General features: G+C 46.1%; 1 protein-coding gene across 4 annotated transcripts in view; it reads left to right on the top strand.

Annotated features, from left to right (window-relative positions):
* Window positions 1–27,375, top strand: part of NR1I3 (nuclear receptor subfamily 1 group I member 3) — a 111,344-nt gene that overhangs the window by 43,974 nt on the left and 39,995 nt on the right. For 3 of the 4 annotated variants that reach the window (XM_030188353.1, XM_030188352.1, XM_030188354.1), the window contains 2 exons: window positions 9,503–9,746; window positions 18,169–18,299. In XM_030188353.1, the coding sequence (XP_030044213.1) occupies window positions 9,559–9,746; window positions 18,169–18,299 (319 nt within the window). In that variant the 5' untranslated portion in view covers window positions 9,503–9,558. Of the gene's footprint in view, window positions 1–4,459; window positions 4,502–9,502; window positions 9,747–18,168; window positions 18,300–27,375 lie in introns of those variants that run through there. The other variant, XM_030188355.1, reaches the window with a different exon arrangement.

Here is a 27,375-nt window from a genome sequence, read left to right as displayed (position 1 = left end):
GAAAAAGAGTCAGGAATCAGAGAGAGCAGCTGAAGGTTTCAGGTTTGAGAAGGGAGAGGGAAATGGACATTTAAAGGATCAAATGGTCAAGCTGCCACTCCCTGTGTGCTAGTGCTGAGAGTCTGGCTCAGATATATAGGTTGGGACAAGCTCACTTCGTGTCGGAATCAGATCATTAGCCCTGCTGGTTCCAAACAAGCTCCCTGTGCAAATGGATTATGAGGCTAGTCTTGTACCAAAACTCCTCTACTTATTACAATTAAATTCTTGTTCAGCTCCATTAGAAAAACCCTCCCCACTGTCTGTGTTCCTTCCTACAACCTGTAACCAATAGTACAGCTCTCCCCACTACCCCTGCTCTCTCCCACAGCCTCTGACTAGAGAATGGCACGAGGACAGGGACCCACGGTAACTGGGGATGGGGACAGAGCCCACAGGAGGGGATGGGGACAGAGCACATGGGAGGGGGCAGGAACAGACCCTGAGGGGATGGGATGGGGACAGATCCTGCAGGGACAGGGCAGGATGGGGACAGAGCCCGTGGAGATGGGGACAGGGCCACCGAGAGGGGGGCAGGGGGGCAAAATTCCCCGGGCCCGGGGTCCCTCTTCTGCTCGGAGCAACGACGATCTGCCCCTGTATTTTTAAAAAAAAAATCTCTCAATCGGCAGCACCTTGCGTCCTCATGAAAGAAGCAGATCGCCTTGGGTCCGGCTTTCCCTCATTGTGTCCCGCCCTCCTCTGATGTAACTTCCCTTTTCCACAAGGGCGGGACACAGGGAAGGCTGGGCCCGAGTCGATCTGCTTCCTTCACGCAAGCACTGCATGCTGGTGCTGCGCTGCCGATTGAGATATATATTTTTTAAATGCAGGGGGCCGGGTGGCAGACAGAAGAGGGCTTTCGAGGGAGCTGAGGGTAGGCAGGTGGAGACTGGAGGCGGGGCTCAGATGGGAGAAGGGGGCTGGAGCTGGAACTGGGGTCTGAGAAGGGGCAGGAGGGAGAATGGGGGCCATGCCTGGGGCAGGGGCAGGTTGGAGGATGGGTCTGGGGCTGAAGAGGGGGGCAGATGAGTTAATGGGGCTGGGGCTAAAAAGAGGGGTCGTAATGCAAGACAGATGGAAGAAGGGGACTTGAACTGGGGGCTGAAAAGGAAAGTAGGTGGGATAAGGGGGCTAGTACTGGAACTGTGGGCTGAAAAGGGGACAGGGAGAAGTGGCTGGGGCTGAATCTCAGGACTGGTGGTAGGAAAAAAGGGCAGGGGCTGAAACTGGGGACTGGTGGGATAATGAAGCTGGAACTGGGGGCTGAAAAGAAAGGGGTAGAGAAAGAGAGAGAGAGAGAGAGAGAGAGGACAGATCCTGGATGGAAGGGAAAGAGAGGGAGGGCAGACCCTGGATGGATGGGAGAGGGAGGGCAATGATGGATGGAAGGAGCAGAGAGAGGGGGTAAACTCTGGATGGAAGGGAGAGAGAGAGCAGACAGTGGTTGGAAAGGGGAGAGAGAGAGAGGGTAGACAGGGGCAGATGGCGGATGGAAGGGGCAGAGATAGCAGATACTAGATAGAAGACAGAGAGAGGGCAGACAGCCTGAGGGGAAAAGCAGCTGCAGGGGAAGGCCACACAGCACAACGAAGATGAGCACTGGAGGACGATCTCTTCTGCTGGTTGGGCCTTGGGATCCCTGCCAACCAAGGTACTTAACAGTTGCGGCAGGTGGGCAGCAGCAGCAATCGGGGGTGACGATCCTGGGGGGGGGGGCCCAGTGGCAGCCTTGCCCTGGGCCCGGCTCAGTCTCTCGGCGGCACTGGATGGGGACAAACGTTATCCCCGTGTCATTCTCTACTTTGAAGCCTGTTAATGAACTGGACTGTTATTTATGTTTGAGTGATGCAGACGACGATATTCTGATTTTTTGGGAAAAACAAGCAAACATGCTGGCCACAACTGGCAAAATGTGCATGAGGGATCCTGAACATTCCTGCTACCAGCACATCTTCTGAGAGGACATCTTCTATTGCAGGAAGGACTGTGGAAGACAGGAGAGCTAGACTGAATCCTGAGATTGTTGATGACTTATTCATCCACAGATTAAAAATTCATAACAGGACAAATGTGAACTCCTCCATACATATCCAGTACTGTCTTATAATACTTCCTTGTTATACTAATATCATGCTTTTTCATTATCATGCTATCCAAGTTCTTTCCATAATACTAAATGTCTATTTCATTATATATTTCCATTATTGTAAGCCACATTGAGCCTGCAAAGAGGTGGGAAAATGTGGGATACAAATGCAATAAATAATGAATAAATATTTCTTTCCCGCAAGGGCATACAGAGCGGGTTGCATTTTGTACCCCTGGGCATTTTAACAGGGTGGATTAGGATTCCTTGGGGTAGTAGAAGTCAGCTATTATTGGGGTAGAGGGTGGTGGTTGTGGGGTTATTATAGTTGCTCGTTGTTATTATTGTTTTCTATTTGTGATTTATAAACAACAGTTGCACAGCATATTGTTCCTTTTTATACTTTAATAAAAAGATTTAAATATAAAAATCATAAGTGTTCGAGGCTTTTGCAGATGAGGACAGAGCCTGCGGGCATGAAGACAGGGTCCGCGGGGACGACAGGGATGGGGTTGGGACAGACACAGAACCCACGGGGATGGGACGGGGACAAACTTTGTCCTCGTGTCATTCTCTAACTAATAGTTGAGTTCTTCCAATTCACTGAGCTCCACCTCACAGCTTCAGATTAATAGAAGAGCTTTCTCCACTGCCTGTAATCTCTCCCACACCTTCTGACCAATAGAAGAACTCAATCTCTGCCAGCGTATTTCCAACTGATTTTGCTCCCTCCCACAACCTCTGGCCAGTAGACAAGCTCTGACAACTTACTGTGCTCCCTCCCACAGCTTCAGACCTACAGAAGAGCTCTCTACGCTGCCTGTGCTCCCTCCCACAGACTCTGACCAATGAAAGAGCTCTCTACGCTGTCTGTGCTCCCTCCCACAGACTCTGACCAATAGAAAAGATCTCCTTGCCTCTCATGCTCTCTTCTGCAGTTTCTGGATGAAACTGTCCCCATCTCAGTGGCGTAGCCACAGGTGGGCTTGGGTGGGCCAGGGCCCACCCATTTATGACTGAGGCCCACCCAACAGTAGCACATGTTTAGTGGTAACTGGTGGTAATTCCAAGCTCCACCAGCTGAAGATTTCCCCCTGATGGTAACAAAAACGCTACTCTCCACGACACCGGCACCTTAGCATGGTCAGTTTTCAGTGCATTCCTGCTTCCAAGGTGGAAAGAAGCGTTTTCCCACCAGCTGAGATTTTTTTTTTGGAGGGGGGGGGGGAGAACACTTGGTGCCCACCCAATTCTTGCCTAGGCCCACCCAAAATCTGTTGTCTGGCTATGCCCCTGCCCCATCTACGACAACTGGGATACAGGATCATGTTTTGTTATGAGTGTACTGGGCTAAGAAAAAGCAGAGTGGGTGGGAGATATGGGCAGGTTGTTTCTCACGCCCTAAGAGTAATTTTATAAAATAGGAAACTAACATTTATGCACTTGTTATGTGCATAAATGTTTAGCATGCTAACATATACCCCCCCTCGGATTCTATAAAGGGCATCCAAATTTGGGCATGGATCCCAGATTGGTGCCCAAAATAATTAGTTGATGGGCCCTAATGATATAATTATTGGAGCAGGGATCCACGCTCAATTTGTGTGCCAAGAATTAGATCAGGTTTCAGCTGGCATCAGTCCTCACGCCCAAAGTTGAGCACCGAATTCGGCACTCAACGCTATTCTATTAAGTGTACCCATCAGGAAGTGCTCTTTAGAGAATAGCGTTGAGTGAACATAAGAATAGCCATACTGGGTCAGACCAATGGACCTTCTAGAAACATAGATGGCAGATAAAGGCTAAATGGCCCATCCTCAGTAACCACTAACTCCTCCTTTTCCTAAGGGATTCCACATGCCTGTCCCATGCTTCCTTAAATTCTGACACAGTCTTCGTCTCCACTACCTCCATTCCACACATCCACCACCCTTTCCATGAAGGAGTATTTTCTTAGATTCCTCCTAAGCGTATTTCCTCTCAACTTCTTCCTATGCCCTCATTCCAGAGCTTTCCTTCATTTGAAAAAGGCTCACCTCCTGTACTTTGATGCCACTGAGGTATTTAAACATCTCTCTCATATCCACTCTCTCCCGCCTTCCAGTGTATACATGTTGAGGTTCATAAGCCTGTCCCCATATGTTTTATGACAGAGATCGCTTACCAATTTTGTAGCCACCCTCTGGACTGACTCCATCCTGTTTATATCTTTCTATAGGTGCAGTCTCCAAATTGCATGCAGTACGCTAAATGGGGCTTCACCAGAGACTATCACCTCTTTTTTCCTGCTTCCAACAGTGGCCAATCCAGGTCACAAGTACCTGGCAGAAACCCAAACAGTAGCAAAATTCCATGCTACCAATCCCAGGACAGGTATGGCTTCCCCAAGTCTGTATGAGTAGCAGACTATGGACCTTTCCTCCAGGAACTTGTCCAAATCTTTTTTAAACCCAGATATGTGAACCGCTGTTACCACATCCTCCAGCAGCGAGTTCCAGAGCTTAACTATTCTTTGAGTGAAAAAATGTTTCCTCCTATTTGTTTTAAAAGTATTACTAGTGCCAAATTTTGACACCATTTATAGAATCTGGCCCTGTGTATGTGTACATGCCAAAAATGCACCTAAGCTGCTCTGTAACTACACGCATGTTTCCAATAGCATGCATTTTGCAGGCTGGTGTACACATGGGTGGACAGGGCAGTGGCGTTCCTGGCCCCCCCCCCCCCCCCGGGTGCAGCACATCCCCCCGCTACATGACACCTTCGCCCCCCTCCGGCGAAATGACACCCCCCCGGGTGCACGCTGCTGGGGGAGGGGGTGCCGCGGCGCGCGCCTGCTCCGAGTTCGCTAAACTTCGCTTCGCTGCAGCTCCCTCTGTTCCGGGGCAGAGGGAGCTGCAGCGAACGAGTGACGAAGTTTAGCAAACTCAGAGCAGGCGCGCGCCGCGGCACCCCCCAGCGGCGTGTACCCGGGGTGGACCACCCCCACCGCCCCCCCTTGGTACGCCACTGGGACAGGGCGCCCATATATATGTGTAATGTATAGAATGCTATACTGCCCTGCTAAGCAACAACACTGTCCGGCCAATTTCAGCTGGTGGCATTCAGTGTTTTTTTAAACACTTACCGTCATCGGTTAGATTAGCCCCCAGTATTCAATGCTGGGCCATGTCTGGGCACCGGCTCTGAATATTGGCGACTAAATTTGGTGAAGATGGCTGCCAGAGCCTATTGGCCAGAACCAACATAACTATATTTCACCGTTAAGAAAGCCTCGATTCCCCTCCCGGCCTCCAAAAAATTCCCCCTTTCCAACCCCTCCCCCCAGCCTGTGAGAATCAAAGTCCCCCCCCCCCCCCCCCCAGGAATGAGTCTTCCCCCTCCCCTCTAAGGACCAGGTCTACCTGTATTCCCGGTGGTTCTAGTGGGAGGCATTAATAGGAACAACGGGAGAGCTAATAAACATCTTTTTCTGCTAGATTTTCCTACTGTTCGTAAAGTAAAGGCTTGGCATTTCTTAAAATCTTCACTACAGTAACTTACCAAGCGGCTTCTAGCTGGAACTCTCTCCCATCTTTCCTAAGACATAAGGAACATTATTTTGAGTTTCGGAAATTGCTTTCAAAAAATATGTCCCCTAATCTATTTATGTAGTATCTTGGTTTCTAAATTCCTTAATTATTTTGTATAATCATCTAGAGTATGCTCCTTTTCTTGATGTCATCCACTTAGAACTTGTTGGTTGTAGTGGGCTATAAAATTTTTAATGTAATGGGGACAGGAGTGAAGCCCCTTTGCTTCCTACCCCTTGCAGCTGACCTCTGTAAATGGCTGTTGTGACCTCTCGCAGTAGCTCGCGGCATTTTCAGAGGCCGGGGCAGGAGCAAGGGGGTTTCTCTTCTGCCCCCAACACCCCATCTAGGACCATCTGGGATACAGGTAGACCCTAGCCTACCTAGGGTGGAGGGGTTGAGGGGGCTTGTTCCTGGGGTTTAAAGTACTCTTTAGCCAAGAACACTGCTGCCCATCTTGTTTGCAGAGTTCCTCATTATACCAAGGCTAAATTACATTGGATTCCAATAAATTCTTGGATTACTTGTTGATCAAATTTAGTATGGTTTATTACCTTGCTACATGCAAAACCTGATAGAATTGCCTTTACAAAATGCTTTTCCTACATCTAGGGACTATCTCTTCCTTCATTACCCAAGTTGTAAGAAGCTTCATTATAAATCTATTCATAATGCAGGCTTTACCTATCGAGGTACGAAGATATGGAATTCTCTGCCTAATCCATTGATACGTTACCGATTACCTCTTATTTCAGAAGCTGTTGAAAGCATCTTTATCTAGTAAATCCCTTACTCACACTTGTAATTTTTAGCTCCCTGGCATGCTTGGAACTCTGCTCTTGTTATTCAATAGTAATGAAGTTTGTGTATTGTATTATTACTACACTAGTCAAAGAGGCCCGTTTCTGAGCAAATGAAACGGGCGCTAGCAAGGTTTTCGTCGGCAACACCCCCCCTTGCCAACCCCTTCATTGTTGTGGCATTGCTCCGCCCTCAACGTCATGACGTTTGAAGCGAGGGCGGGGCCCGTAGCGATTTCCCACCCCCCCCCGCCTCCCCACCTCCCTGCCTCCCTGCCAACCCCTTGGTTGTTCTGCCATTGCTCCGCCCTCGAGGGCGGGGCCTGTAGCAATTTCCCCCCCCCCCTCCCTGCCAACCCCTTGGTTGTTCTGCCATTCCTCCGCCCTCGAGGGCGGGGCCCGGAGCGATTTTGGTGGCTTCACCACCACGAACATTCGAACCTTTTTGAAGGAAGTCAGGGCTTGGCTTCACTGATGTCATCTTTGACTCTTCTCTCTCCTTCTCTGCTCATATCCAGCAGACCGCCAAGACCTGTCGTTTCTTTCTTTACAACATCCGTAAAATCCGCCCCTTTCTTTCCGAGCACTCTACCAAAACCCTCATCCACACCCTTGTCACCTCTCGTTTAGACTACTGCAATCTGCTTCTTGCTGGCCTCCCACTTAGTCACCTCTCCCCTCTCCAGTCGGTTCAAAACTCTGCTGCCCGTCTCATCTTCCGCCAGGGTCGCTTTACTCATACTACCCCCTCTCCTCAAGACCCTTCACTGGCTCCCTATCCGTTTTCGCATCCTGTTCAAACTTCTTCTACTAACCTATAAATGTATTCACTCTGCTGCTCCCCAGTATCTCTCCACACTCGTCCTTCCCTACACCCCTTCCCGTGCACTCCGCTCCATGGATAAATCCTTCTTATCTGTTCCCTTCTCCACTACTGCCAACTCCAGACTTCGCGCCTTCTGTCTCGCTGCACCCTACGCCTGGAATAAACTTCCTGAGCCCCTACGTCTTGCCCCATCCTTGGCCACCTTTAAATCTAGACTGAAAACCCACCTCTTTAACATTGCTTTTGACTTGTAACCACTTGTAACCACTCGCCTCCACCTACCCTCCTCTCTTCCTTCCCGTTCACATTAATTGATTTGATTTGCTTACTTTATTTATTTTTTGTCTATTAGATTGTAAGCTCTTTGAGCAGGGACTGTCTTTCTTCTATGTTTGTACAGCGCTGCGTATGCCTTGTAGCGCTATAGAAATGCTAAATAGTAGTAGTAGTAGTAGTAATGTCACTGTCTTCAGAACGTTGAGGGTGAGTTTTATATATATAGATATGCGATTACTAATTGTAGTATACTTTTTGCAAATGTTTATTGTTAACCACATTGAATCCAAACTTGTTTAGGATTATGTGGGATATAAATGTCATAAATAAATAAATATATATTCAGCCTGAAGCACTTACCCCGGATTCTATATATCGTGCCGAAATCGGCACAGATGCTATAACAATGTACGTAATTTAGCAAGCTTAATAAGCTAATGAGCACTGATAACAGCACTTAGCAAGCAATAATGAACACTAATTGGCACTGATTAGAAATTAGGCGCACAACCCGTTAAACATATTCTGTAACAATGTGTGTCAAACTTCTAGCGCGTGCAGGCAAAAAGGGGCATGGTTATGGGAGGGGAAATGGGTGTCTCATGGGCGTTCCAAAATTTACACGCCTAGTTATAGAATACGGCCCAGTGCACATAAATCTATGTGCAGGGATTTAAACCAAGTTTTCATTGGTATAAATGGATGCGCATAGATTTAGGCACTGAAATCCAGTATGAGTTAAGCATATTCTATAACTGGCCCTAAATCTAGGCACCGATTATAGAATATGCTTTTTAGGTGCCATATATAGAATCTCCTCCTCAGCGTGTTACTGCTCGCCGTCGGCGTTATGCCTGGAAATTCAATACTGGGTCATGTCCGGACTTCGGCACTGAATAGGAGTGGAGGAGTGGCCTAGTGGTTAGGGTGGTGGACTTTGGTCCTGGGGAACTGAGGAACTGAGTTCGATTCCTGGCACAGGCAGCTCCTTGTGACTCTGGGCAAGTCGCTTAACCCTCCATTGCCTGCCGCATTGAGCCTGCCATGAGTGGGAAAGCGCGGGTACAAATGTAACAAAAAAAAAAAATATCCAGGTTTGAGGAGCCGGCTAAAGCACAGCTGGTTAAACTCTTAACCAGCTATAGGTTACCGTATAAAGATAGAACTGACTATTTATGTGGTTACCTTGGCTGGTTAAATACTGAATATCGGCACTTAAGTGGCCAAGTGCCAAACCCACCCCCAGAACATCCTTAAAATTGCTCGTTTTGAGATATGGGCTAACTGGGCATCTTTCATCGGCACTAACCGGTTAAATGCTGCTGAAAACAACAGGCGATTTAAGCGGCCAGAGCCGTTTCTGGCCAGTTAAATCACTTTGACTATCGACCTGGAAGTTTACAGATCAGCTAGTGCTGAATGAAGGAGGTGTCTAAACCCTGTAGGATCTGGAGTCTTAAGCTCAGGTCTATCCCATGCAATAGATGTTTAACAGACTTTGACTGTCCTGCTTACACAGGTGTGTGCTCTTCACGCTGTGTCTATATCTTCCTTTGGTATTTCAGCTGTCAATAAAGGGATTAACATAGTAACATAGTAGATGACGGCAGAAAAAGACCTGCATGGTCCATCCAGTCTGCCCAACAAGATAAACTCCTATGTGCTACTTTTTCTGTATACCTGTCTCTTGGGAGTAATGTCTCAGGTAGGCTAATCTTGTGTATACCATAACCGTGACCCTCGTAAATTTACGATTTGACACTGATACTGCAATTAAATTTATTGCACGTACCATACAAAAAGAATTAGTTGATCCCATTCCCATTCTTGAGCCTCTCTGTATTGTGAGTTGAAGAGTCAGGCTGGACCCTGCTTCACATTTCTTTCTTCCCTACTGCAGCGTGTTGACGTTGACGACTGGCCTTTGCCACTTGAGGGTGGCCTTGGGTGCCAGCTATGCTCAGGCTGGGTGAGGAAGACAGTGACAGCAGCTTCAGCAGTACCTCAGTGCTGAGCCATGTGCCCAGTGAGAGCGAAGAGACTGAGCCTGAGGGCGAGGAAAAGATTTGCACCGTCTGTGGGGACAAAGCCAGTGGCTACCACTTCCACGTCATGACCTGTGAGGGCTGCAAGGGCTTTTTCAGGTGAGTTAGTACGTCAGTACCAAAGAGCCTGGTTCACTCTTTTAAGACAGAAAATATCACTGTACTCCTTTTGCAAATTATATACTCCAAGCAGGAGATTAAGACATGTCAGGGATACTATTGAGCCCTTGGCAGTTAGAGTTTCTACAGCCATGAACTTGTTACACCCAGATATTCAGTGTTATATCTGGATACTGGCCAGTGCTGAATGGCCAGGTACAGGTAGTTTGTTGCTGCTTATCTGGGAACCGGTGATATTCAGACCATTATCCTTAAAGTTATGACAGCCTTTTTTTTGTCCTAACTTTATCCAGCTCTGCCCAAGCTCCAGCCCCAGGACCACCATGGCACTACCTGGATAAGTTCCACTGAATATCTGCCCCTTCCCTTCCTCCCAAATATCTCACCATCCACCAGTTATGAATTAGCTACGGCAATGGTCTTCAAGTGCTCAAGGGCCACCAACGGGTCAGGTATTCAGGCTATCCCACATGAGAGAGATTTACATGCAAACTGCCTCCATTATAGGCAAATCTTTCTCAAGCATATTTCTTTGCAGAGAGAATTTTGGTTATAAAGAAGTAATGACTGTTTTTGTCAAGCGGGAAATAATTTTTTGTGGACTGGGTTGTTTCGGGGTTTTTTTGGGGGGTGGGGAGTAGGTCTATTGTTTGGAATCAGCCCATGAAGAGAATTGTCACAAAAACGGTGGACGTTTTCTTTTCCTTGGAACTTTTGTGATATATATTTACACAAAAGACAGTAAAGGAATTTATGGTTAAATGATTTTTATAGGTGGTAACAACACTACAAATACACAACAGCATAGGCTAATTACATTAAGGAAAAAAATATAACAACAACCAACATCAAAACAGAAGATATTCACCATAGTGAAATACCCTCCCCTCCCCTTCCTATCTCCAAGCTATGGCAAAACAGCAATTATGTAGGATAACACAAATGGAGGATGTTTGAAGTATAAACCCGTCCCTTACCCTCACCCCAAACCTACCCCTCCCAAACAGAGGTGCACAAAACCAAGAAAAAGCAGAATGATAAAACAAAATAAAAAGTAAAACCAGACCCCGATTACAATCAGAAATGCTTGGACTCTTATAGCACCCCAGACCTACACGGGAAAGGGAAAAGGAAAAAAAAACCATCAGGTGTTTACCTACGATGTGCACCACACAAGGATCCCCCCTCTCTCCCCCAGGCAACAGGAAAAATCCCAATCCTACTGGGAAACTGACAAAAAAATCAAAGTGCATTAAGGATTAAACTCCAGACTCAGTGCGGCAAAAATTGTATGTCAGGGCCACCGAGAGACTGGGCCGGGCCCAGGGCAAGGCCGTCCCCCCTCCCGAGGTCATCGCCGCCGCCCCCCCAGGCTGCCACGCCGCAATCCCCACCCGCACCCCGGAGACGCTCATCGAGAGCTGCCATCGGAAAAGGCTGCGGGGCCGGTGCAGGAGTCGGTGCCAGAATCTGAAGGGGCTCGAGAGCCGGTACCAGGCTGCTGGACGACCAACGCATCGGCACCTCCTGAATGGAGGGTGAGTGGTCCTCCCGGCGCCGACGCTTCTCGGGTGCCGACTCCCTCGGCTCCCCAGAGCTCTCGGTACCATGAGGAGATCGATGACGGTGCTTCTTCGCCTTCGCTCGACGCCAGTCATCGACACTCCTCGGTACTGACGAGGAGGACGTAGAATCCTCACACCTCCTTGGGGCTGGGTCCAACGAAGGTCGGTCCTGGGGGCCTGCATAGCAGTAGGCCTCGAGACAGGTGGAGACCCGCTCGATGCCTCGCTGCTCCCAGCTCGAAGTGGTCTTTTGGCAGCCATTACCTGGACTCTCAGTGCTGCTTCCCTCGACGTCATCGCCAATGCCGCCGACCTCGGTACCGATGTCGATGCCGATGTCAAAGGACCGGACCGATCTGGGAAAAGCCGCTCACGCTGAGCCTCTCGAGCTACCTGGGTCCTCTTTTTCATCAACTTGCATAGCTTACAAGCAGCCGGAAGATGATCGGGTCCAAGACACTGAAGGCACCACACGTGGGGGGGTCGGTACTCGAGATGCTCCGGTTGCAGCGAGTACAGCGCTTGAAGCCGCTGGGAGTCCTCGATGTCATGGATGGAAAAATAGCGTCTACGAAATTAAACGGCTCGATTGTGCCAAAGGAAAAGGCACAGGAAAAAAGGGAAAAATGCGGCCACAACGGAAAAAGAAAGGAAACTTCCAACCGGGCAGAAAACTAAAAAATAAAGGAACAACTTTTTTTTTTTTGTATTTGAAGGAGAAGAAAAAAGAAGAAAAGGGCGCGTAAAACGCAAAAAATCATGGTCTCCTGAGCGAAAATGAAGGAGAGCAGTCTGAAAAACAACTCTCCTCAATCGCGGAAAAAAAGGAACTAGTTCAGTCACGCTCACGTCGCGGGCGGGAAGCGGCTCACGTATGCGCAGTGCACTCGGGCCCGCGCGGGTGAGACTCTCAAAACTTCTGTTTTTTTCTAAAGAAAAGTTCCGGTCTCCTGGGCCGTCGCGGACGACGACCCACACGTAAGAATATGGAGCCTGCTTGTCCTCGGAGAATAATTATTTGTCATTTTATAATACCTTGATTTCGATCGAAATTCTTGTTTGATTGAAACCAGCCCCGAGATTTCTTGTATTTGTGCAGGGTTTCTCAGCCCCCTCCTCGAGACACTCCCAGCCAGTCAGGTTTTCAGGATATGCATGAGACAGATTTGCATAGACTATCTCCTTTGTATGGAAATGCATCACATGCATATTCATTGCGGGTATCCAGAACACCTGTGTGACTGAATGTGTCCTGAGGACTGGCTTGAGAACCCTGCACTAGTGACATTAGTCATCAGATTCTGTACCGATCCATCGACACAGCTCACGTTGGCTAATGAGGGGACGCCGGAGAAGGGTGCAGGCAATGACAAATACAGGAGCTTTGACTGTGTATTTGTAGCCATGGTAATTTCAGATGCTAGACAGTTCGGGTTTCCCTCTCTCTCCTGACCGCAATTGTTGTATCCATGGTGACTTCACAGTATGCTCGTGATGCTATAACGAGTTATCTCTGTATACGAATTTAAATTCACAAATTGGGAACATTCTGTGATAATTAACTAAAAACAAGGTTGTGGAGCAGGGCTTCCAAGCCTTCTTAGGGACACCACAGCTTGCTGGATATTCACAATATTGGCAATGAGTACACATAAGATAAATTTACATATAGGACCATTCTAGAATAGACACTAGTAGTTATACACCTACTGTGCATGGAAATATTGTGAACACTTCAGATACATTTACATGTAGAAACATAGAAACATGACAGCAGATAAGAGCCAAATGGCCCATCCAGTCTGCTCATACTCAGTAACTACTAACTCCTCCTTTTCCTAAGACTACTACTACTATTACTACTACTATTTAGCATTTCTATAGCGCTACAAGGCATATGCAGCGCTGCACAAACATAGAAGAAAGACAGTCCCTGCTCAAAGAGCTTACAATCTAATAGACAAAAAATAAATAAAGTAAGCAAATCAAATCAATTAATGTGAACGGGAAGGAAGAGAGGAGGGTAGGTGGAGGCAAGTGGTTACGAGTCAAAAGCAATGTTAAAGAGGTGGGCTTTCAGTCTAGATTTAAAGGTGGCCAAGGATGGGGCAAGACGTAGGGGCTCAGGAAGTTTATTCCAGGCGTAGGGTGCAGCGAGACAGAAGGCGCGAAGTCTGGAGTTGGCAGTAGTGGAGAAGGGAACAGATAAGAAGGATTTATCCATGGAGCGGAGTGCACGGGAAGGGGTGTAGGGAAGGACGAGTGTGGAGAGATACTGGGGAGCAGCAGAGTGAATACATTTATAGGTTAGTAGAAGAAGTTTGAACAGGATGCGAAAACGGATAGGGAGCCAGTGAAGGGTCTGTCACACGCTTTCTTAAATTCTGACACAGTCCTGGTCTCCACAACCTCCACGCATCCACCACCCTTTCCGTGAAAAAGTATTTTCATAGATTCCTCCTAAGCTTATGTCCTGTGCCCTCTCATTCCAGAGATTTCCTTCATTTGAGAAAGGCTCACCTCCCATACATTAATGTTGAGGTTCATAAGCCTGTCCCTATATGTTTTATGACCGATACCGCTTACCAATTTTGTAGCCACCCTCTGGACCAATTCCGTCCTGTTTATATCTTTCTGTAGGTGTGGTCTTCAGAATTGCATACAGTGCTCTAAATGGGGCTCTTTATTCCTGCTGGTCATCCCTCTCCTTATGCACCCAAGCATCCTTCTTGCTTTGACTGTCACCTTTTCTACCTGTTTGGTCACCTTGAGATCATCTGACACAATCACCCCCAAGTCTCGCTCTTCCTTCATACACAGAAGTACTTCACCCCTATACTACACCGTTCCTTTACATTCTTTTAACCTAAGTGCATGACCCTGCATTTCTTGGCATTAAGTCTTAGTTACCTATTATTGGACTGTTCTTCAAGCTTCACTAGATCTTTCCTCATGCTATCCACACCCTCTGGGGTGTCCACCCTATTACAGAGTAAGGTATCATCCGCAAAGAGACAAACCTTACCAGACAGTCCTTCCGCAAGGTCCCATACTGAGGGCACTCATAGTAACATATAGTAACATAGTAAATGACGGCAGATAAAGACCTAAACGGTCCATCCAGTCTGCCCAACAAGATAAACTCATTTTACATGGTATGTGATACTTTATACCCGAGTTTGATTTGTCCCTGCCTTTCTCAGGGCACAGACCGTAAAAGTCTGCCCAGCACTGTTCCTGTACTAAAAGTTCTGAAGCTAATGTCGAAACCCCTTAAAATTTACACTCCAGCCCATCCATATCTATTCAGTCACGATCAGGGAAAGACTGTAGAAGTCTGCCCAGCACTGGTTTTACTTCCCAATTACCAGAGTCACCACCTAATCTCCGCTAAGATTCTGTGGATCCATTCCTTCTAAACACTCTCAGTCGCCTGTGTGGAACCATGTCAAAGGCTTTGCTGAAATCCAAGTACACTACATCTGGTGCCTGTCCCATGTCCAACTGTTTGGTCATGCAGTCAAAGAAGTCAATCAGATGTGTCTGACAAGATCTGCCTCAGGTCCTGCTGGCCATTTGATGTGAGAAACTTCACAATCCTCTGCTTTAGAAGCATTTCCATTAGTTTACTCGCCACTGAGGTCAGACTGACAGGTCTGTAATTCCCAACCTCCTCCTTACTTCCACTCTTGTTCAGAGGGACCACATCCGCCCTTCTCCAGTCCTCTGGGACCACTCCAGATTCGAAGGAAGCATTGAATAGGTCAGACAGTGGAGTCGTCAGAACTTCTCCAAGATCCTTGAGTACTCTCGGATATATACCTTCGGCTTTTAGGAGTGCAACTGGACACACACCTCCAACTGGACAATCATGTGCACTTGGTCACCAAAAAAATGTTTCACGCCATGTGGAGGCTTCGGCGTATCAGATACTTCCTTCCTAGAGATTTGTTCCGCACACTTGTCCACTGGCTTGTCTTCTCCCACTTGGACTATTGCAGCGGAATTTACGCGGGCTGCCAGGCCTCTCTGTTGAAAAAGTTCCAAACAGTTCAGAACACTGCTGCGAGACTCATCCTGAGAGAGCAACGCTTTGCACATGCCGAACCCTTACGGTTCAAATTACACTGGCTGCCTGTTCAGGAGCGCATTGCCTTTAAACTCTGCTCCTTGACCCATAAAATTATCTATGGGTTTGCCCCGGAGTATATGCACCCCTTGATCAACCTCCCGCCCAGGAATGCCAACCCTGCTGCTCGTTCCTTCCTCCACCTTCACTTCCCAAACTGTAAGGGTGTCAAGTACAAGAGGATCTTCGCCTCGTCTTTCCGCTATTGGAGTCCTAAGCACTGGAATGCTCTCCCGCAACACCTTAAAACTCAAGCGGACCACGCCCTCTTCAAGAAGTTGTTGAAGACCTACTTCTTTGCCAAGACCTATTCCTCACTTTATACCGCTGCTTGATGTACCCTCCCTGGCTCCTACCCTGCTAGTTCGCCTTGTTAGATGCTTCTCCCCCTGCATACTCCTTGTATATTCTTCTAAGTTTTCCTATTCTGTATTTTATTTAATGTTTGTAAGCCACATTGTGCCTACATGAGTGGGGAAATGTGGGATATAAGTGAACAATAAATAAATAAATAAATAAATGTATCCCATCAGGCCCCCATCGCTTTGTCTACTTTTGGTTTAACTAGTTCCTCACGAATACAGTCTTCTGAGAATGGGACAATTCTAGAACAGACACTAGTTATACACCTATAGTGCATATAAATATTTAGAATAATAGCACATCAACACACAGTAGACCTAAGGTTCACTTAAACACTATTTTAAAGTCTCATATGTCACCGGGTCAGAACACCCTAACCATTATAACCAGGTGAAAAACTAAACCTACTGGTGACCGCTCTAATCATTGACCAAAAACCTCCCTCTTACCAAATTAACTCAAATTGCGGTTAAGCATTTTTTTTCCTTTTTTTCCCTTTTTTTCAAAAAATGTTATAGCAAAAGTGACTGTCAATTGGCAAAAACTTCTTCAGTATAAAATGACACTTATCTGTAGCTCACTGGATCCCAACAGGTACCCGTTACGCTGCCGCTATCTCAAGGGATCTGAGCCAGTGATACCTGCAAAATATAGCAAATGTCACTTAGGGGCCCTTTTACAGAGCAGCGATATAGTAAGGTGTCTCAAAATGACTTTAGATTTATGGCAACCTGGGAAACCTAATGATGAATTTTCCATAATATCCTTGGTAGACATCTTCCTGTGATACTCTCAAAAAAGCAATTTGTGCTCCAAAATTTATTATCTTAGGCCCATTTACTGGAAAAGTGTGTGTTTATATTTATTTGGAATTAGCTCACACCTTTTTCAGTTGTAGCTTAAGGTGACTTACATTCACTTATACTACGTACATTTCCCTGTTCCTGGAGGGTTTAGAAGCTAAGTTTATACCTGAGGTAATGGAGAGTTAAGTGACTTTCCCAAAATGCAGCAGTCTGAGCAGTGGTTATTGAATTGGGCTTCATTTGTTGTTAGCCTGGTATTCTAACCAATAGGCTACTCCTCCAGTATAATGTGAACATAAGCGTTGCCATACTGGGACAGGCTGAAGGTTCATCAAGCCCAGTACCCTGCAGTCAACAGCGGCCAATCCAGGTCACACGTTCCAGGCAAGATCGCAAAAGAGTAAAACAGATTTTATGCTGCTTATCCTAGAAATAAGCAGTGGATTTTCCCAAGTCCATCTTAATAATGGCTTATGGACTTTTCTTTTAGGAAATTAGCCAAACCTTTTTTTAAACCCTGCTAAGCTAACTGCTTTTACCAAATTCTCTGGCAATGAATTCTAGAATTAATTACATATAATTAAACATAATTAATTAAATATATTCTTCATGCAGGAAAAGCGGGGATGACCAAGAAGATGAGTCTGAATTCCAGAACACCTTAAGCTTTATTAGGCTTCCAAAATGTAAAAGTTCCACTGGGCTACTAGAGCTTTTACGGGTCCTTTTACTAAGGTGTGCTGAAAAATGGCCTGCGGTAATGCAGACACGTGTTTTGGGTGCACATAGAATTATTTTTCAGCATACCTACAAAAGGTGCTTTTTTAAACTTTTTGCCGAAAATGGACGTACGTCAAAATGAAAATAGCCGCGCATCTGATACCTTACTGCCAGCCATTGACCTAGCGGTAAAGTCTCACGCGGTAACCAGGAGGTAATGACCTACGCGTGCCAAATGCCACTTGGCGTGCGCCCAATGCGCGTGGCAGAAAATAAAAATTGTTTTTCAGCGGCGCGTATCAGATGCGCGCCAAAAATGAAATTACTGCAAGAACCACATGGTAGCCGTGCAGTAACTCCATTTTGGTGCACATTGGGCGCACATAGACGCTTATGTGGCTTAGTAAAAGGGCCCCATAGTGTTCTGGAACTCCAGTCTCATCTTGTTTGTCATCCCTGCTTTTCCTGTACGCCACTTACATCTGCGGGATTTGGTTCTTCTTCTTTGCTTGCTGATATATTCTTCAGCACAAGTTCTGGCATTTTGAGAGTATCACGCTCCTATGTACATACAAACTGATAAGTTAGTCTCTATTACTGTACTTCATATTTGCAAATCAGCTTTTGGGTGTGATTATCTGGTGTTTATATAGATTTATATATCAAGACATTGCATTCACTTTGACCCTGTAAGTCAGGTTCTGGTGGCTTTAAGGTCCCAGAAAATATATTTTACCCTTCTGAGTTTAAATTTCTTTTTGTTTGTTTTTAACACCCTCCACCCGCCCCCAATTCTTTCTTTTATCCCTCCCTTGCAGGCGCTCCATCAGTAAGAGAATCTGCTTCACCTGTCCCTTTAGCCAAAACTGTGTCGTCACCAAAGCCAAGCGAAGGCAGTGCCAGGCCTGCCGGCTGCAGAAGTGCCTGGATGCCGGCATGAGGAAAGACAGTAGGTTATCTTTCTTTTTGCTTTTGGATAATGGGGCACAAGGGGGACCTTATATGCAATGTTTTGCACAGTTTCGGAAGATGCAACTCCAGAGTGACAGTGGGCAGAGGCAGTCCAGAGAAACGACACTGTCTGTACCATTAGCCTTAGGAGGTGAATCTTAAAGAGCTAAATATATATGTCCAGGAGAAAGGTCAGGAGAGAGGGGAGTTACAGTAGAGACATTCAGATGTCTGATGAACTTACAAATATTTTTGAAAGTTTGTCCAGAAATATCTCTGAAAAGGTTAAGAACTAGAAACATAAACTCTGTAATAGATACTAGTTATTTCCTAACAGAGGTCCTCTTACAAATTTGCACTAAATGCTAGAGACGCCCATAAGAACGTATGGACGTTTCTAGCATTTAGAGCACGCTAAAAACGCTACCGCACCTTTGTAAAAGGACCCCTCAAGTCACTGGATTGATTATATCTCGACCTCAGGCCCACTGCTAAACACATACCTACATCCACACACACATACCCCAAAAGTAGGAACCCTGCATGCTGATGCAACCTTACACACCCTCACAAGCATACCACATCCTCAGACCCCCACTTACCTGCCCCCACTACACACACTCCTATACACCTCCTTCATCCAGTCCTCCCCTGCTCCCCACTATAGAAGCCAACTTTTCAGAATTATTGGGGGTGCTAAGCCCAGTGGAAATAACCCCTCCCTGGACACATACAAGGAATTTGCTCAATATTGGGGATGCTCAAGCACCCACAGAGTCGGCTCATATGTCCCCACCCCCACTTACAACTCATACACCCGTATACCCATCACACATCTCCCCCCACACACCACTCCACTCAGCATCTTGCATAGTGCACTCCCTCCACACACTCATCCCAGGTTACACCCCCATGCCTCCAAGTAAACCTCCACCACAAATCACACCATACCCTATACAACTCCTTCACAAATCTATGTAGATCTGTTGTCCACCAGCCTTTTCACATCTCTCTTATTGTATAACACAAAACTGTGGTTCGTGACCAATATTTTAAAAAATGGCTTACGTGATAAGTTATGATGCCAAAAATGTTACCAACAAAATAGACAGAAAAAGCATGGGAAATACTGTTCTTATCACTGTATTAATTGGATGAATGTAACTGTGAAACAAATAGCTCTGGTTTTCTAAACAAGGAGCTCCATTTCCACATTAAACATGACCGAAGCAAAGATACTAGAGGCCTTCTATAACTGGGATAGCAAACAAATTTTTATTGTGAGACTCGACATGGGCCGTGCTTCAGTATCTATGCCTGCATCAAGGGTCTGCAAAATATACTCTTTATAAGGCTATCCGGAAAAAATCAGTATTAGAAGCCAAAAACTACAATTTTTCTGGGCCATGTCGAAGGACCTCAACAGCATCACTGTGGCAGCTGACAAACTGCCCCAGTTAGTCACCACAGTGACGCCATTGAAGTCCCTTGACAGGGTCCACAAAAATTGTAGGTTTCGGTTTCTAACAGCGATTTTCTCCAGATAGCTCTTTAAAGAGTATATTTTGCAGACTCCTGATGCAGGCGTAGATGCCGAAACTTGGCCCATGTCAGGTCTCACAATAAAGATTTGTTTACTATCCCAGTTCTGGAGTGCTGTTTTAACTTGTTGCTTTGTACTGTGTGCTTTGGTTTCCCTATCTTATTTTTTTTTGCTGTGAAGCAATGATACTGGCAGGGAGGTTATGCAAAATGGGAAGACAAATGCCAAGAATACCAGTGATACCTACAGACCTGTTATTCCAGTTTCAAGCATTACAATTACTCATTCACCTGGCTTCTACCACATTCATTAACAAATAACAAGGACAAACATTCACAACAGCTGGAGTAGACCTCAGGTTTGATTCTTCAATCATGGTCAACTTGACATTCCTACCTCAACAGCTGAAGTGGGGGGGATGGGCCTGGGTCCACCTGCCTGAAGTGCACTGCACCCACTACAAACTGCTCCAGGGACCTGCATATTGCTGTCAGGGAGCTGGGTATGACATTTGAGGCTGGCATACAGGCTGGTAAAAAATGTCTGATTTTTTTTTGTGTGTATGTGGGAGGGGGGTGGTGACCACTGGGGGAGTAAGGGGAGGTGATCCCCGCTTCCCTCCGGTGGTCATCTGGTCAGCTGGGGTACTTTTTTGGGACTTGGACCTAAAAAAAAGGGTTCAAATAAAACGGACCAAATTCTCCTGACGGCTGGCTTTCTTTTTTCCATTATCGGGCGAAGCCGGCCAGCTCAACGCACGCCCCCGTCCCGCCTTCGCTACCATGCTGACACGCCCCCTTTCAGCTTTTGCTGACCCCGAGACGGAACGCAGTTGAAGCCGCCCAAAATTAACTTTCGATTATGCCGATTTGGGCGGATTCAGGAGATCGCCGCCCACCTCCCGATTTGTGTCGGAAGATGGACGGCGATCACTTTCGAAAATCAGCTGGATAGTGGAATTAGAAAAGGTGCAGAGAAGGGCAACGAAAATGATAAAGGGGATGGGATGACTTCCCTATGAGGAAAGGCTAAAGTGGCTAGGGCTCTTCAGTTTGGAGAAAAGATGGCTGAGGGGAGATATGATAAAGGTCTATAAAATAATGAGTGGAGTTGAACGGGTAGACATGAAGCATCCATTTACTGTTTCCAAAAATATTAGAACTAGGGGGTATTCAATGAAGTTACAAAGCAGTAAATTTAAAACGAATCGGAAAAAATGTTTCTTCACTCAATGTGTAATTAAACTCTGGAATTCCTTGCCTGAGAATGTGGTAAAGGTGATTAGCTTATAAAAGGGGTTTAAAAAAGGTTTGGATGGTTTCCTGAAGGAAAGGTCCATAGAGACTGTTATTAAAATGGATTTGGGGAAAATCCACTGCTTATTTCTGGGATAAGCAGCATAAAATGTTTTCTACTTTTTTGGGATCTAGCCAGGTATTTGTGACCTGGATTGGTCACTGTTGGAAACAGGATGCTGGGCTTGATGGACCTTTGGTCTGTCCTAGTATGGCAATACTTATGTACTTATGTATATTCAGACCACTGAGCCTGTCTCTTGCCTTGGTTAAAACCCTTTTGAATATCGAGCCCTTCCTCTTGCTGCTACATTTTGCTGCTGAGTGAGGAAGAAACAGCTAGTGGCTTCTCAGCAACGGTGTGCACAGAGGTGGCGAGAGACCCTTGTGGTCCTTGCAGTGTCAGATTCACATAACTTTATTGGCATAATTTTACATGCGTTGCCTAAGTAACACTGTGATAAAAAAGAAAAGGGAAACATAAGTGAAAATAATACCAGTAAAATAAAATTACGGAGTGCAGGGGAGAAAAATAACAGAGGCAATCTCTGGCTTTTGGAGCTGAACTCTGTTTCAAATCTAGGCTAAAAGCCCACCTTTTTGATGCCGCTTTTAACTCCTAACCCTTACTGACTTGTTCAATACCCATGTTTTATCATTCCCACCTTAGTAATTCCCTTATCTCTTATTTGTCCTGTTTGTCTGTCCTAGTTAGATTGTAAGCTCTTTCGAGCAGGGACTGTCTCTTTATGTCCAGTGTACAGCGCTGCATACATTAGTAGCGTTATAGAAATGATAAGTAGTAGTAGTATTTCCCAAGACAGACAACGTTTTCTGGATACAGCATATGCTGTAGTGATGCCTAATAATTCCCTTGTTTCCCTGAGCATTATACAAAGATTTTCTGTTCATTCTTTTGGAGAAAGTGGTTGAGACCCTTTTAAAAGGCTGCATTAAGCAGCTAATGAGCGGTTTACCATGCGACTAACAGTAGTGCAGACCCACGCTACTGTCTCCTGTGTTAAAAAGACAGTCGCTGAGGTAAAATCCCCACGTTAGCTGTTTAACACAGGAGAGGGTGGGATTTGGGCGTGACATGGGCGTGTGGAAGAATGGCCAGCTGTCAGAAATGCTGATAATGCAGCCAAACTTACAGCCACTTCAAGAGCAGTCTTAGCGCAGTGCGCTGGCATAAGAGTTGTGATGATGCTCTTCCTTGTTCAGCATCCCTCCTTAGCATCCCTTGTCACACATCAGAAGCCCTCGATTGCAGCTGAAATCATGCCCTGATAAGGAGAAGAAGCCCCCTCTGAAGCTCAGATGATCTCTCTCCTCCCAACTACCCAGCCCGTATCGACTTACAAACCCCGCTCCCCTCCAGGAAAACCCCACCCTCTGCCCTAGAATCCCTGCCCCTTGGTCAACCCTCCTCCCACCTCCTCCTCCCCTTCCTGGGACTCATCCAGGGGGTCCACATTGGTGTCCAGTGGTTTCCAGGTGGCAGTGATCGCCCTTTCCTGCCTGGGTAGATGCCACAATCCAAAATAGCACTGATGATCCCTGATGGTAGTCTTGCTACATTATCATCCTTCCATATAAGGGAGACATCATTTCCTCATCACAGCTGCAAGGAGAGGGGCTTCTTCTCCTCATCAGGGCTGTGGGGTGAGGTTTCAGCTGCAATTGGGGGCTTCTGATGTATGTCAGGGGGTCTGAGGGAGAGATGCCAATGGTGGGGGGGGGGGGGAGCACCGCTGCACCAGTCTTATATATTTATTGCCTCCTGGCTCTGCTGCACCACATTACATGCAGGAGCAGGTAGCACGGTTGCTCACATGCTATCTGCACGTGCATGCAATGTAGTGCCTTGCGGTATGGTAAGCATTTGTCCTATGCAGTAAAAGCAGGGCAGATGCTGAACACGTCCCCTGCACTTACAGCAAAGGCTTTGCAGTTACTTAGCATTAAACATGTGATAAACCTACTGAACTTCAGTAAAATGAGCCCCTATGATTTTCTCTGTTAGCTCGTATTTTGCACAGTCTCACTCTTGTTTCCTCATGGGGGGATATGTAGGGGGAAGCTGGAAAGGGAATATCGGGGGGGGGGGGGGGTACTCCTGTAACATGAGCTGCCTTGACCGGCCCTGCCTGGTGCTTTCAGTCTATGTAGAAAAATTGTTCTCCATCTGCCATTAGCCCGTCCCCTGGATCCAGCTGCTCCCCAGCATCCTTATGGAGGCCATTAAACATGGATTCCTTTGTGCTTCATTTTGCTCCAGCGCAGCCAAGGCGCTTTGATTTACAACAGATACACATTATCTATATTCACTCATGTAAACTCAATAACCTGACTGCACTAGCTGCCATAAGACAAGAGCATAATTACTGCAGGAGCCAGAAAGCAGCCTTGGGTGATTCTCCCGGGATACAGATGCAGAGGATAGAGAGCAAGAGAGGGCAACAGAGAGAGACAATTGAAGGAGAGAAAAAAAGAAGTGGAAAGCTAGGAGAGATGAAATAGGGATGATCTCAATATGTATACTTTGGAAGAAAGGCAGAAAAGAAGAAATATGATAGAGATATTTAAATACCTATGCGGCGTACATGCATAGGAGGCAAGTCTCCTTCAATAGAAAGGAAGCTCTAGAATGAGGGGACATAGGATGAAGGTGAGAAGGGATAGACTCAGAAGTAACCTAAGGAAATACTTCTTTCTCCGAGGACAAGCAGGCTGCTTGTTCTCATGATTGGGTCGACATCCGCGACGGCCCAGGAGACCGGCAAAAGTTTGTACAGCAAAAACAAAGAACTCTCCAGAACGCTCACACCACGCATGCATGAACGTCTTCCCGCCCGCGATGCAAGCGTGCCCTACTCAGTTACTTTTTTCCTCGCGACTGTGGTGAAACGGAGTTTTCGAGTTCTGTGTTGCCATCGGCCCAGGAGATTGTAGCGTGTCCGTTTTTTCCCCTTTTCTACCTTCTCTTTTGTTTAGTTTTTCTCAAACTTAAAAAAAATAAACGTGGTTTTAGTTCCTTATTTTCTTAGTTTTTTCTCCTGATTATAAGTTTTCTTTCTTTTCGACGCAGCCCCCTTTAGGCCCACCCAGGCCCACCCTTGGCTACACCACTGCTTCAGCAGGATACCCGACGCGACAGTCGGTTTGAGCAGTCGAAGCTAGAGGGTTTAGAATCCAACTCCACCCTCCTAGGCCCTTTTCTGCTCTGTTCCAGGCTGCACTCTCATTTAGTTGTGTTTCTTTTCAGGTCAATCTCTGTTATGTCCTCACCGTTGCAAGGCCCAATTGACCAATGTTCTTTGTTTTGAGTGAGCCTGGGGGCTAGGGATACCCCAATTGTGAGAACAAGCAGCCTGCTTGTCCTCGGAGAAAGTGAAGATAGATACCTGTAGCAGGTATTCTCTGAGGACAGTAGGCTGATTGTTCTCACAAACCCACCCTCCTCCCCTTTGGAGTTGTTCCAGTTCTCTATTTTGCTTTTTATTAAACTGAGTAGGGCATGCTCGCGTCATGGGCGGGAAGCCGTTCGCACATGCGTGGTGTGTTCTTTGTTTCTGCTGTACAAATTTTGCTGGTCTCCTGGGCCATCGCGGATAACGACCCAATCGTGAGAACAATCAGCCTGCTGTCCTCGGAGAATACCTGCTACAGGTATGTATCTTCACTTAATGGAAAAAGTGGTGAATTTGTGGAATGGCCTACCAGTAGAGGTGGTGGAGGTGAAGACAGTATCTGAATTCAAGAGAGTTTGGGACAAGTACATACAATCTGTAAGGGAGTGAAATGGAGAGTAGATGGCATACGAACATAAGAATAGCCATACTGAGTCAGACCAATGGTCCATCTAGCCCAGTAACCTGCTTCCAACAGTGGCCAATCCAGGTCACAAGTACCTGGCAGAAATCCAAATAGTGGCAAGATTCCATGCTACCAATCCCAGGGCAATCAGTGGCAATAACAGCCTTTTTCTCCAGGAGCTTGTCCAAACCATTTTTAAACCCATATGCACAAACTGTTGTTACCACATCTTCTGGCAACGAGTTCCAGACCTTTACTATTCATTGAGTGAAAAAAATATTTGCTCCTATTTGTTTTAAAAGTGTTTCCATGTAATTTCATTGAGTGTCCCCTGGTCTTTGCACTTTTTGAAAGACTAAAAAATAAATTCACTTCTATTCATTCTACACTCTCAGCCGTCTCTTTTCCAAGCTGAAGAGCCCTTTTGCTTTTCCTCAAATGAGAGTTGTTCCACCCCCTTTATCATTTTGGTTGCTCTTCTTTGAATCTTTTCTAATTCCACTAGATCTTTTTTAAGACACTGCGACCAAAACTGAATGCAATAAAGGTGAGGTTTCACCATGGGGCGATACAAAGGCATTATAATATTCTTGGTCTTCTTTACCATCTCTTTTCTAATAATTCCTAGCATCCTGTTTGCCTTTTTGCCTGCAGCCGCACACTAGGCCGAAGATTTCAGTATATTGTCTACAACGCTGCTTATTCGATGTTTCATTAGTATTATGCTGACATCGTATTATACTTGAATTTCAGTGCTGTTAAATGTATATATTTTTAATACTGTTTTAATTTGCTGCTCTCGTTTACCTCATTTATTGTATTCGTGTTAATATTCGGCAGCTTTTACTGTTGTTATGCTTCATAAAGGCAGTTAATAAATTCCAATAAATAAATAAACAACACCTAGATTTGTTTCTTGGGTGCTGACCCCCAAGGTGGACCCTAGCATCAGGCAACTATGATTCAGATTATTCTTCCCAATGTGCATCACTTTGCATTTGTCTACATTAAAATGTATCTGTCATTTGGATGTCCTGTCTTCAATTTCCTAAAGTCTTCCTGCAATTTTTCCCAGTTCACATGTGTTTTAACAACCTTGAATAGTTTTGGGTCATCTGCAAATTTAATCACCTCACTTGTCGTTCTGATTTCCAGATCATTTATAAATATGTTATATAGCACTGGTCCCAGTACAGAGCCCTGTGGCACTTCCCTGTTCATCCCCCTCCATTGAAAGAAATGGCCATTTAACCCTACCCTCCGTTTTCTGTCCAATAACTAATTCCTAATCTACAATAGAACATTGCCTCATTTCCATGACTCTTTAATTTTCTCAGGAGTCTCTCTTTGTCAAAAGCTTTCTTAAAATCTAGATACACTACATCAATTGGCTCACCCTTATCCATGTTTATTCCAGGGGCGTATCTGGAATCCAGCGGTAGGGGGGGGCCAGATCCAGAGAGAGGGGGCACATTTTTGCCTCCCTCCCCCCCCCCCGCCGCCGCCGCCACTGCCACTCTCCACCCCCCCGCCATCAACCCTCCCCCGCTGCTTACCTTTGCTGGCGGGGGGCCCCAACCCCCGCCAGCCGAGGTCCGACCCGCAGTCTTCATATTTCATCTTCCTCCGACTCCTCCGTGGCCATGCTGTAAGTAACGCTGCTGATTCGTTGAATCCAGTTCGGAGTCTGACGTCGCAGCACATTGTACGCGCGTACAACATGCTGCGTCGCTGGACATGGATGGCTGGCGGCATCCTAAACAATACTCACTTGCCCTGTCCTTTATCCTCACCTATTTTTTCCCTTACCCTTAATTGTTCTGTCTGTTTGCCTGTCTTATCTAGATTGTAAGCTCTTTGAGGGGGGACTGTCTTTTTGTGTCTGGTGTACAGCGCTGCGTATGCCTTGTAGCGCTATAGAAATGATAAATAGTAGTAGTAGTAGAATGGATCCATTACAATATTTTGTGACTGAGTGCTTAACGTTTGACAGAATCCTTTGCTACCGTGGAAATCCAGATCTGATCAAAAAAAAAGGGGGGGGGGAGACAAGGTAGCAACACCTTTGCTGTAGAAAATCACGTGTGTTCTTGAGTAATCTCATGTGTATGGACCCCCAAAATTCTAGAAAATGTTATGGACCTGAGAACTAGTTTTATACCATCGGATTACTTTAATATTAATTTGTTCCAAAATGATTGTCTGCCACTTGAAAGCCTGCCATCAAACAGTGGTCATCTTCTATTCCCAAAACATTGTGTGTTGATTCAGCTGTCCCTTATGATCCATTCCTGGTCTGTTTGTATCACTCTATGAAAAGTGTCATCAGGAAGTAAAAAGAAGCTGGATTCATCTGTTGTGCAGATCCAGACTCTATTCCAGGAACCAGCCTGCTCCCTGTGTCAGCCAGGGCTGGC

The sequence above is a fragment of the Microcaecilia unicolor genome, chromosome 14, assembly GCF_901765095.1.
Source record: "Microcaecilia unicolor chromosome 14, aMicUni1.1, whole genome shotgun sequence".
Taxonomy (NCBI): domain Eukaryota; kingdom Metazoa; phylum Chordata; class Amphibia; order Gymnophiona; family Siphonopidae; genus Microcaecilia; species Microcaecilia unicolor.
Note: the sequence above shows the minus strand (reverse complement) of the source record. Positions and strands in the feature narration are given on the sequence as shown.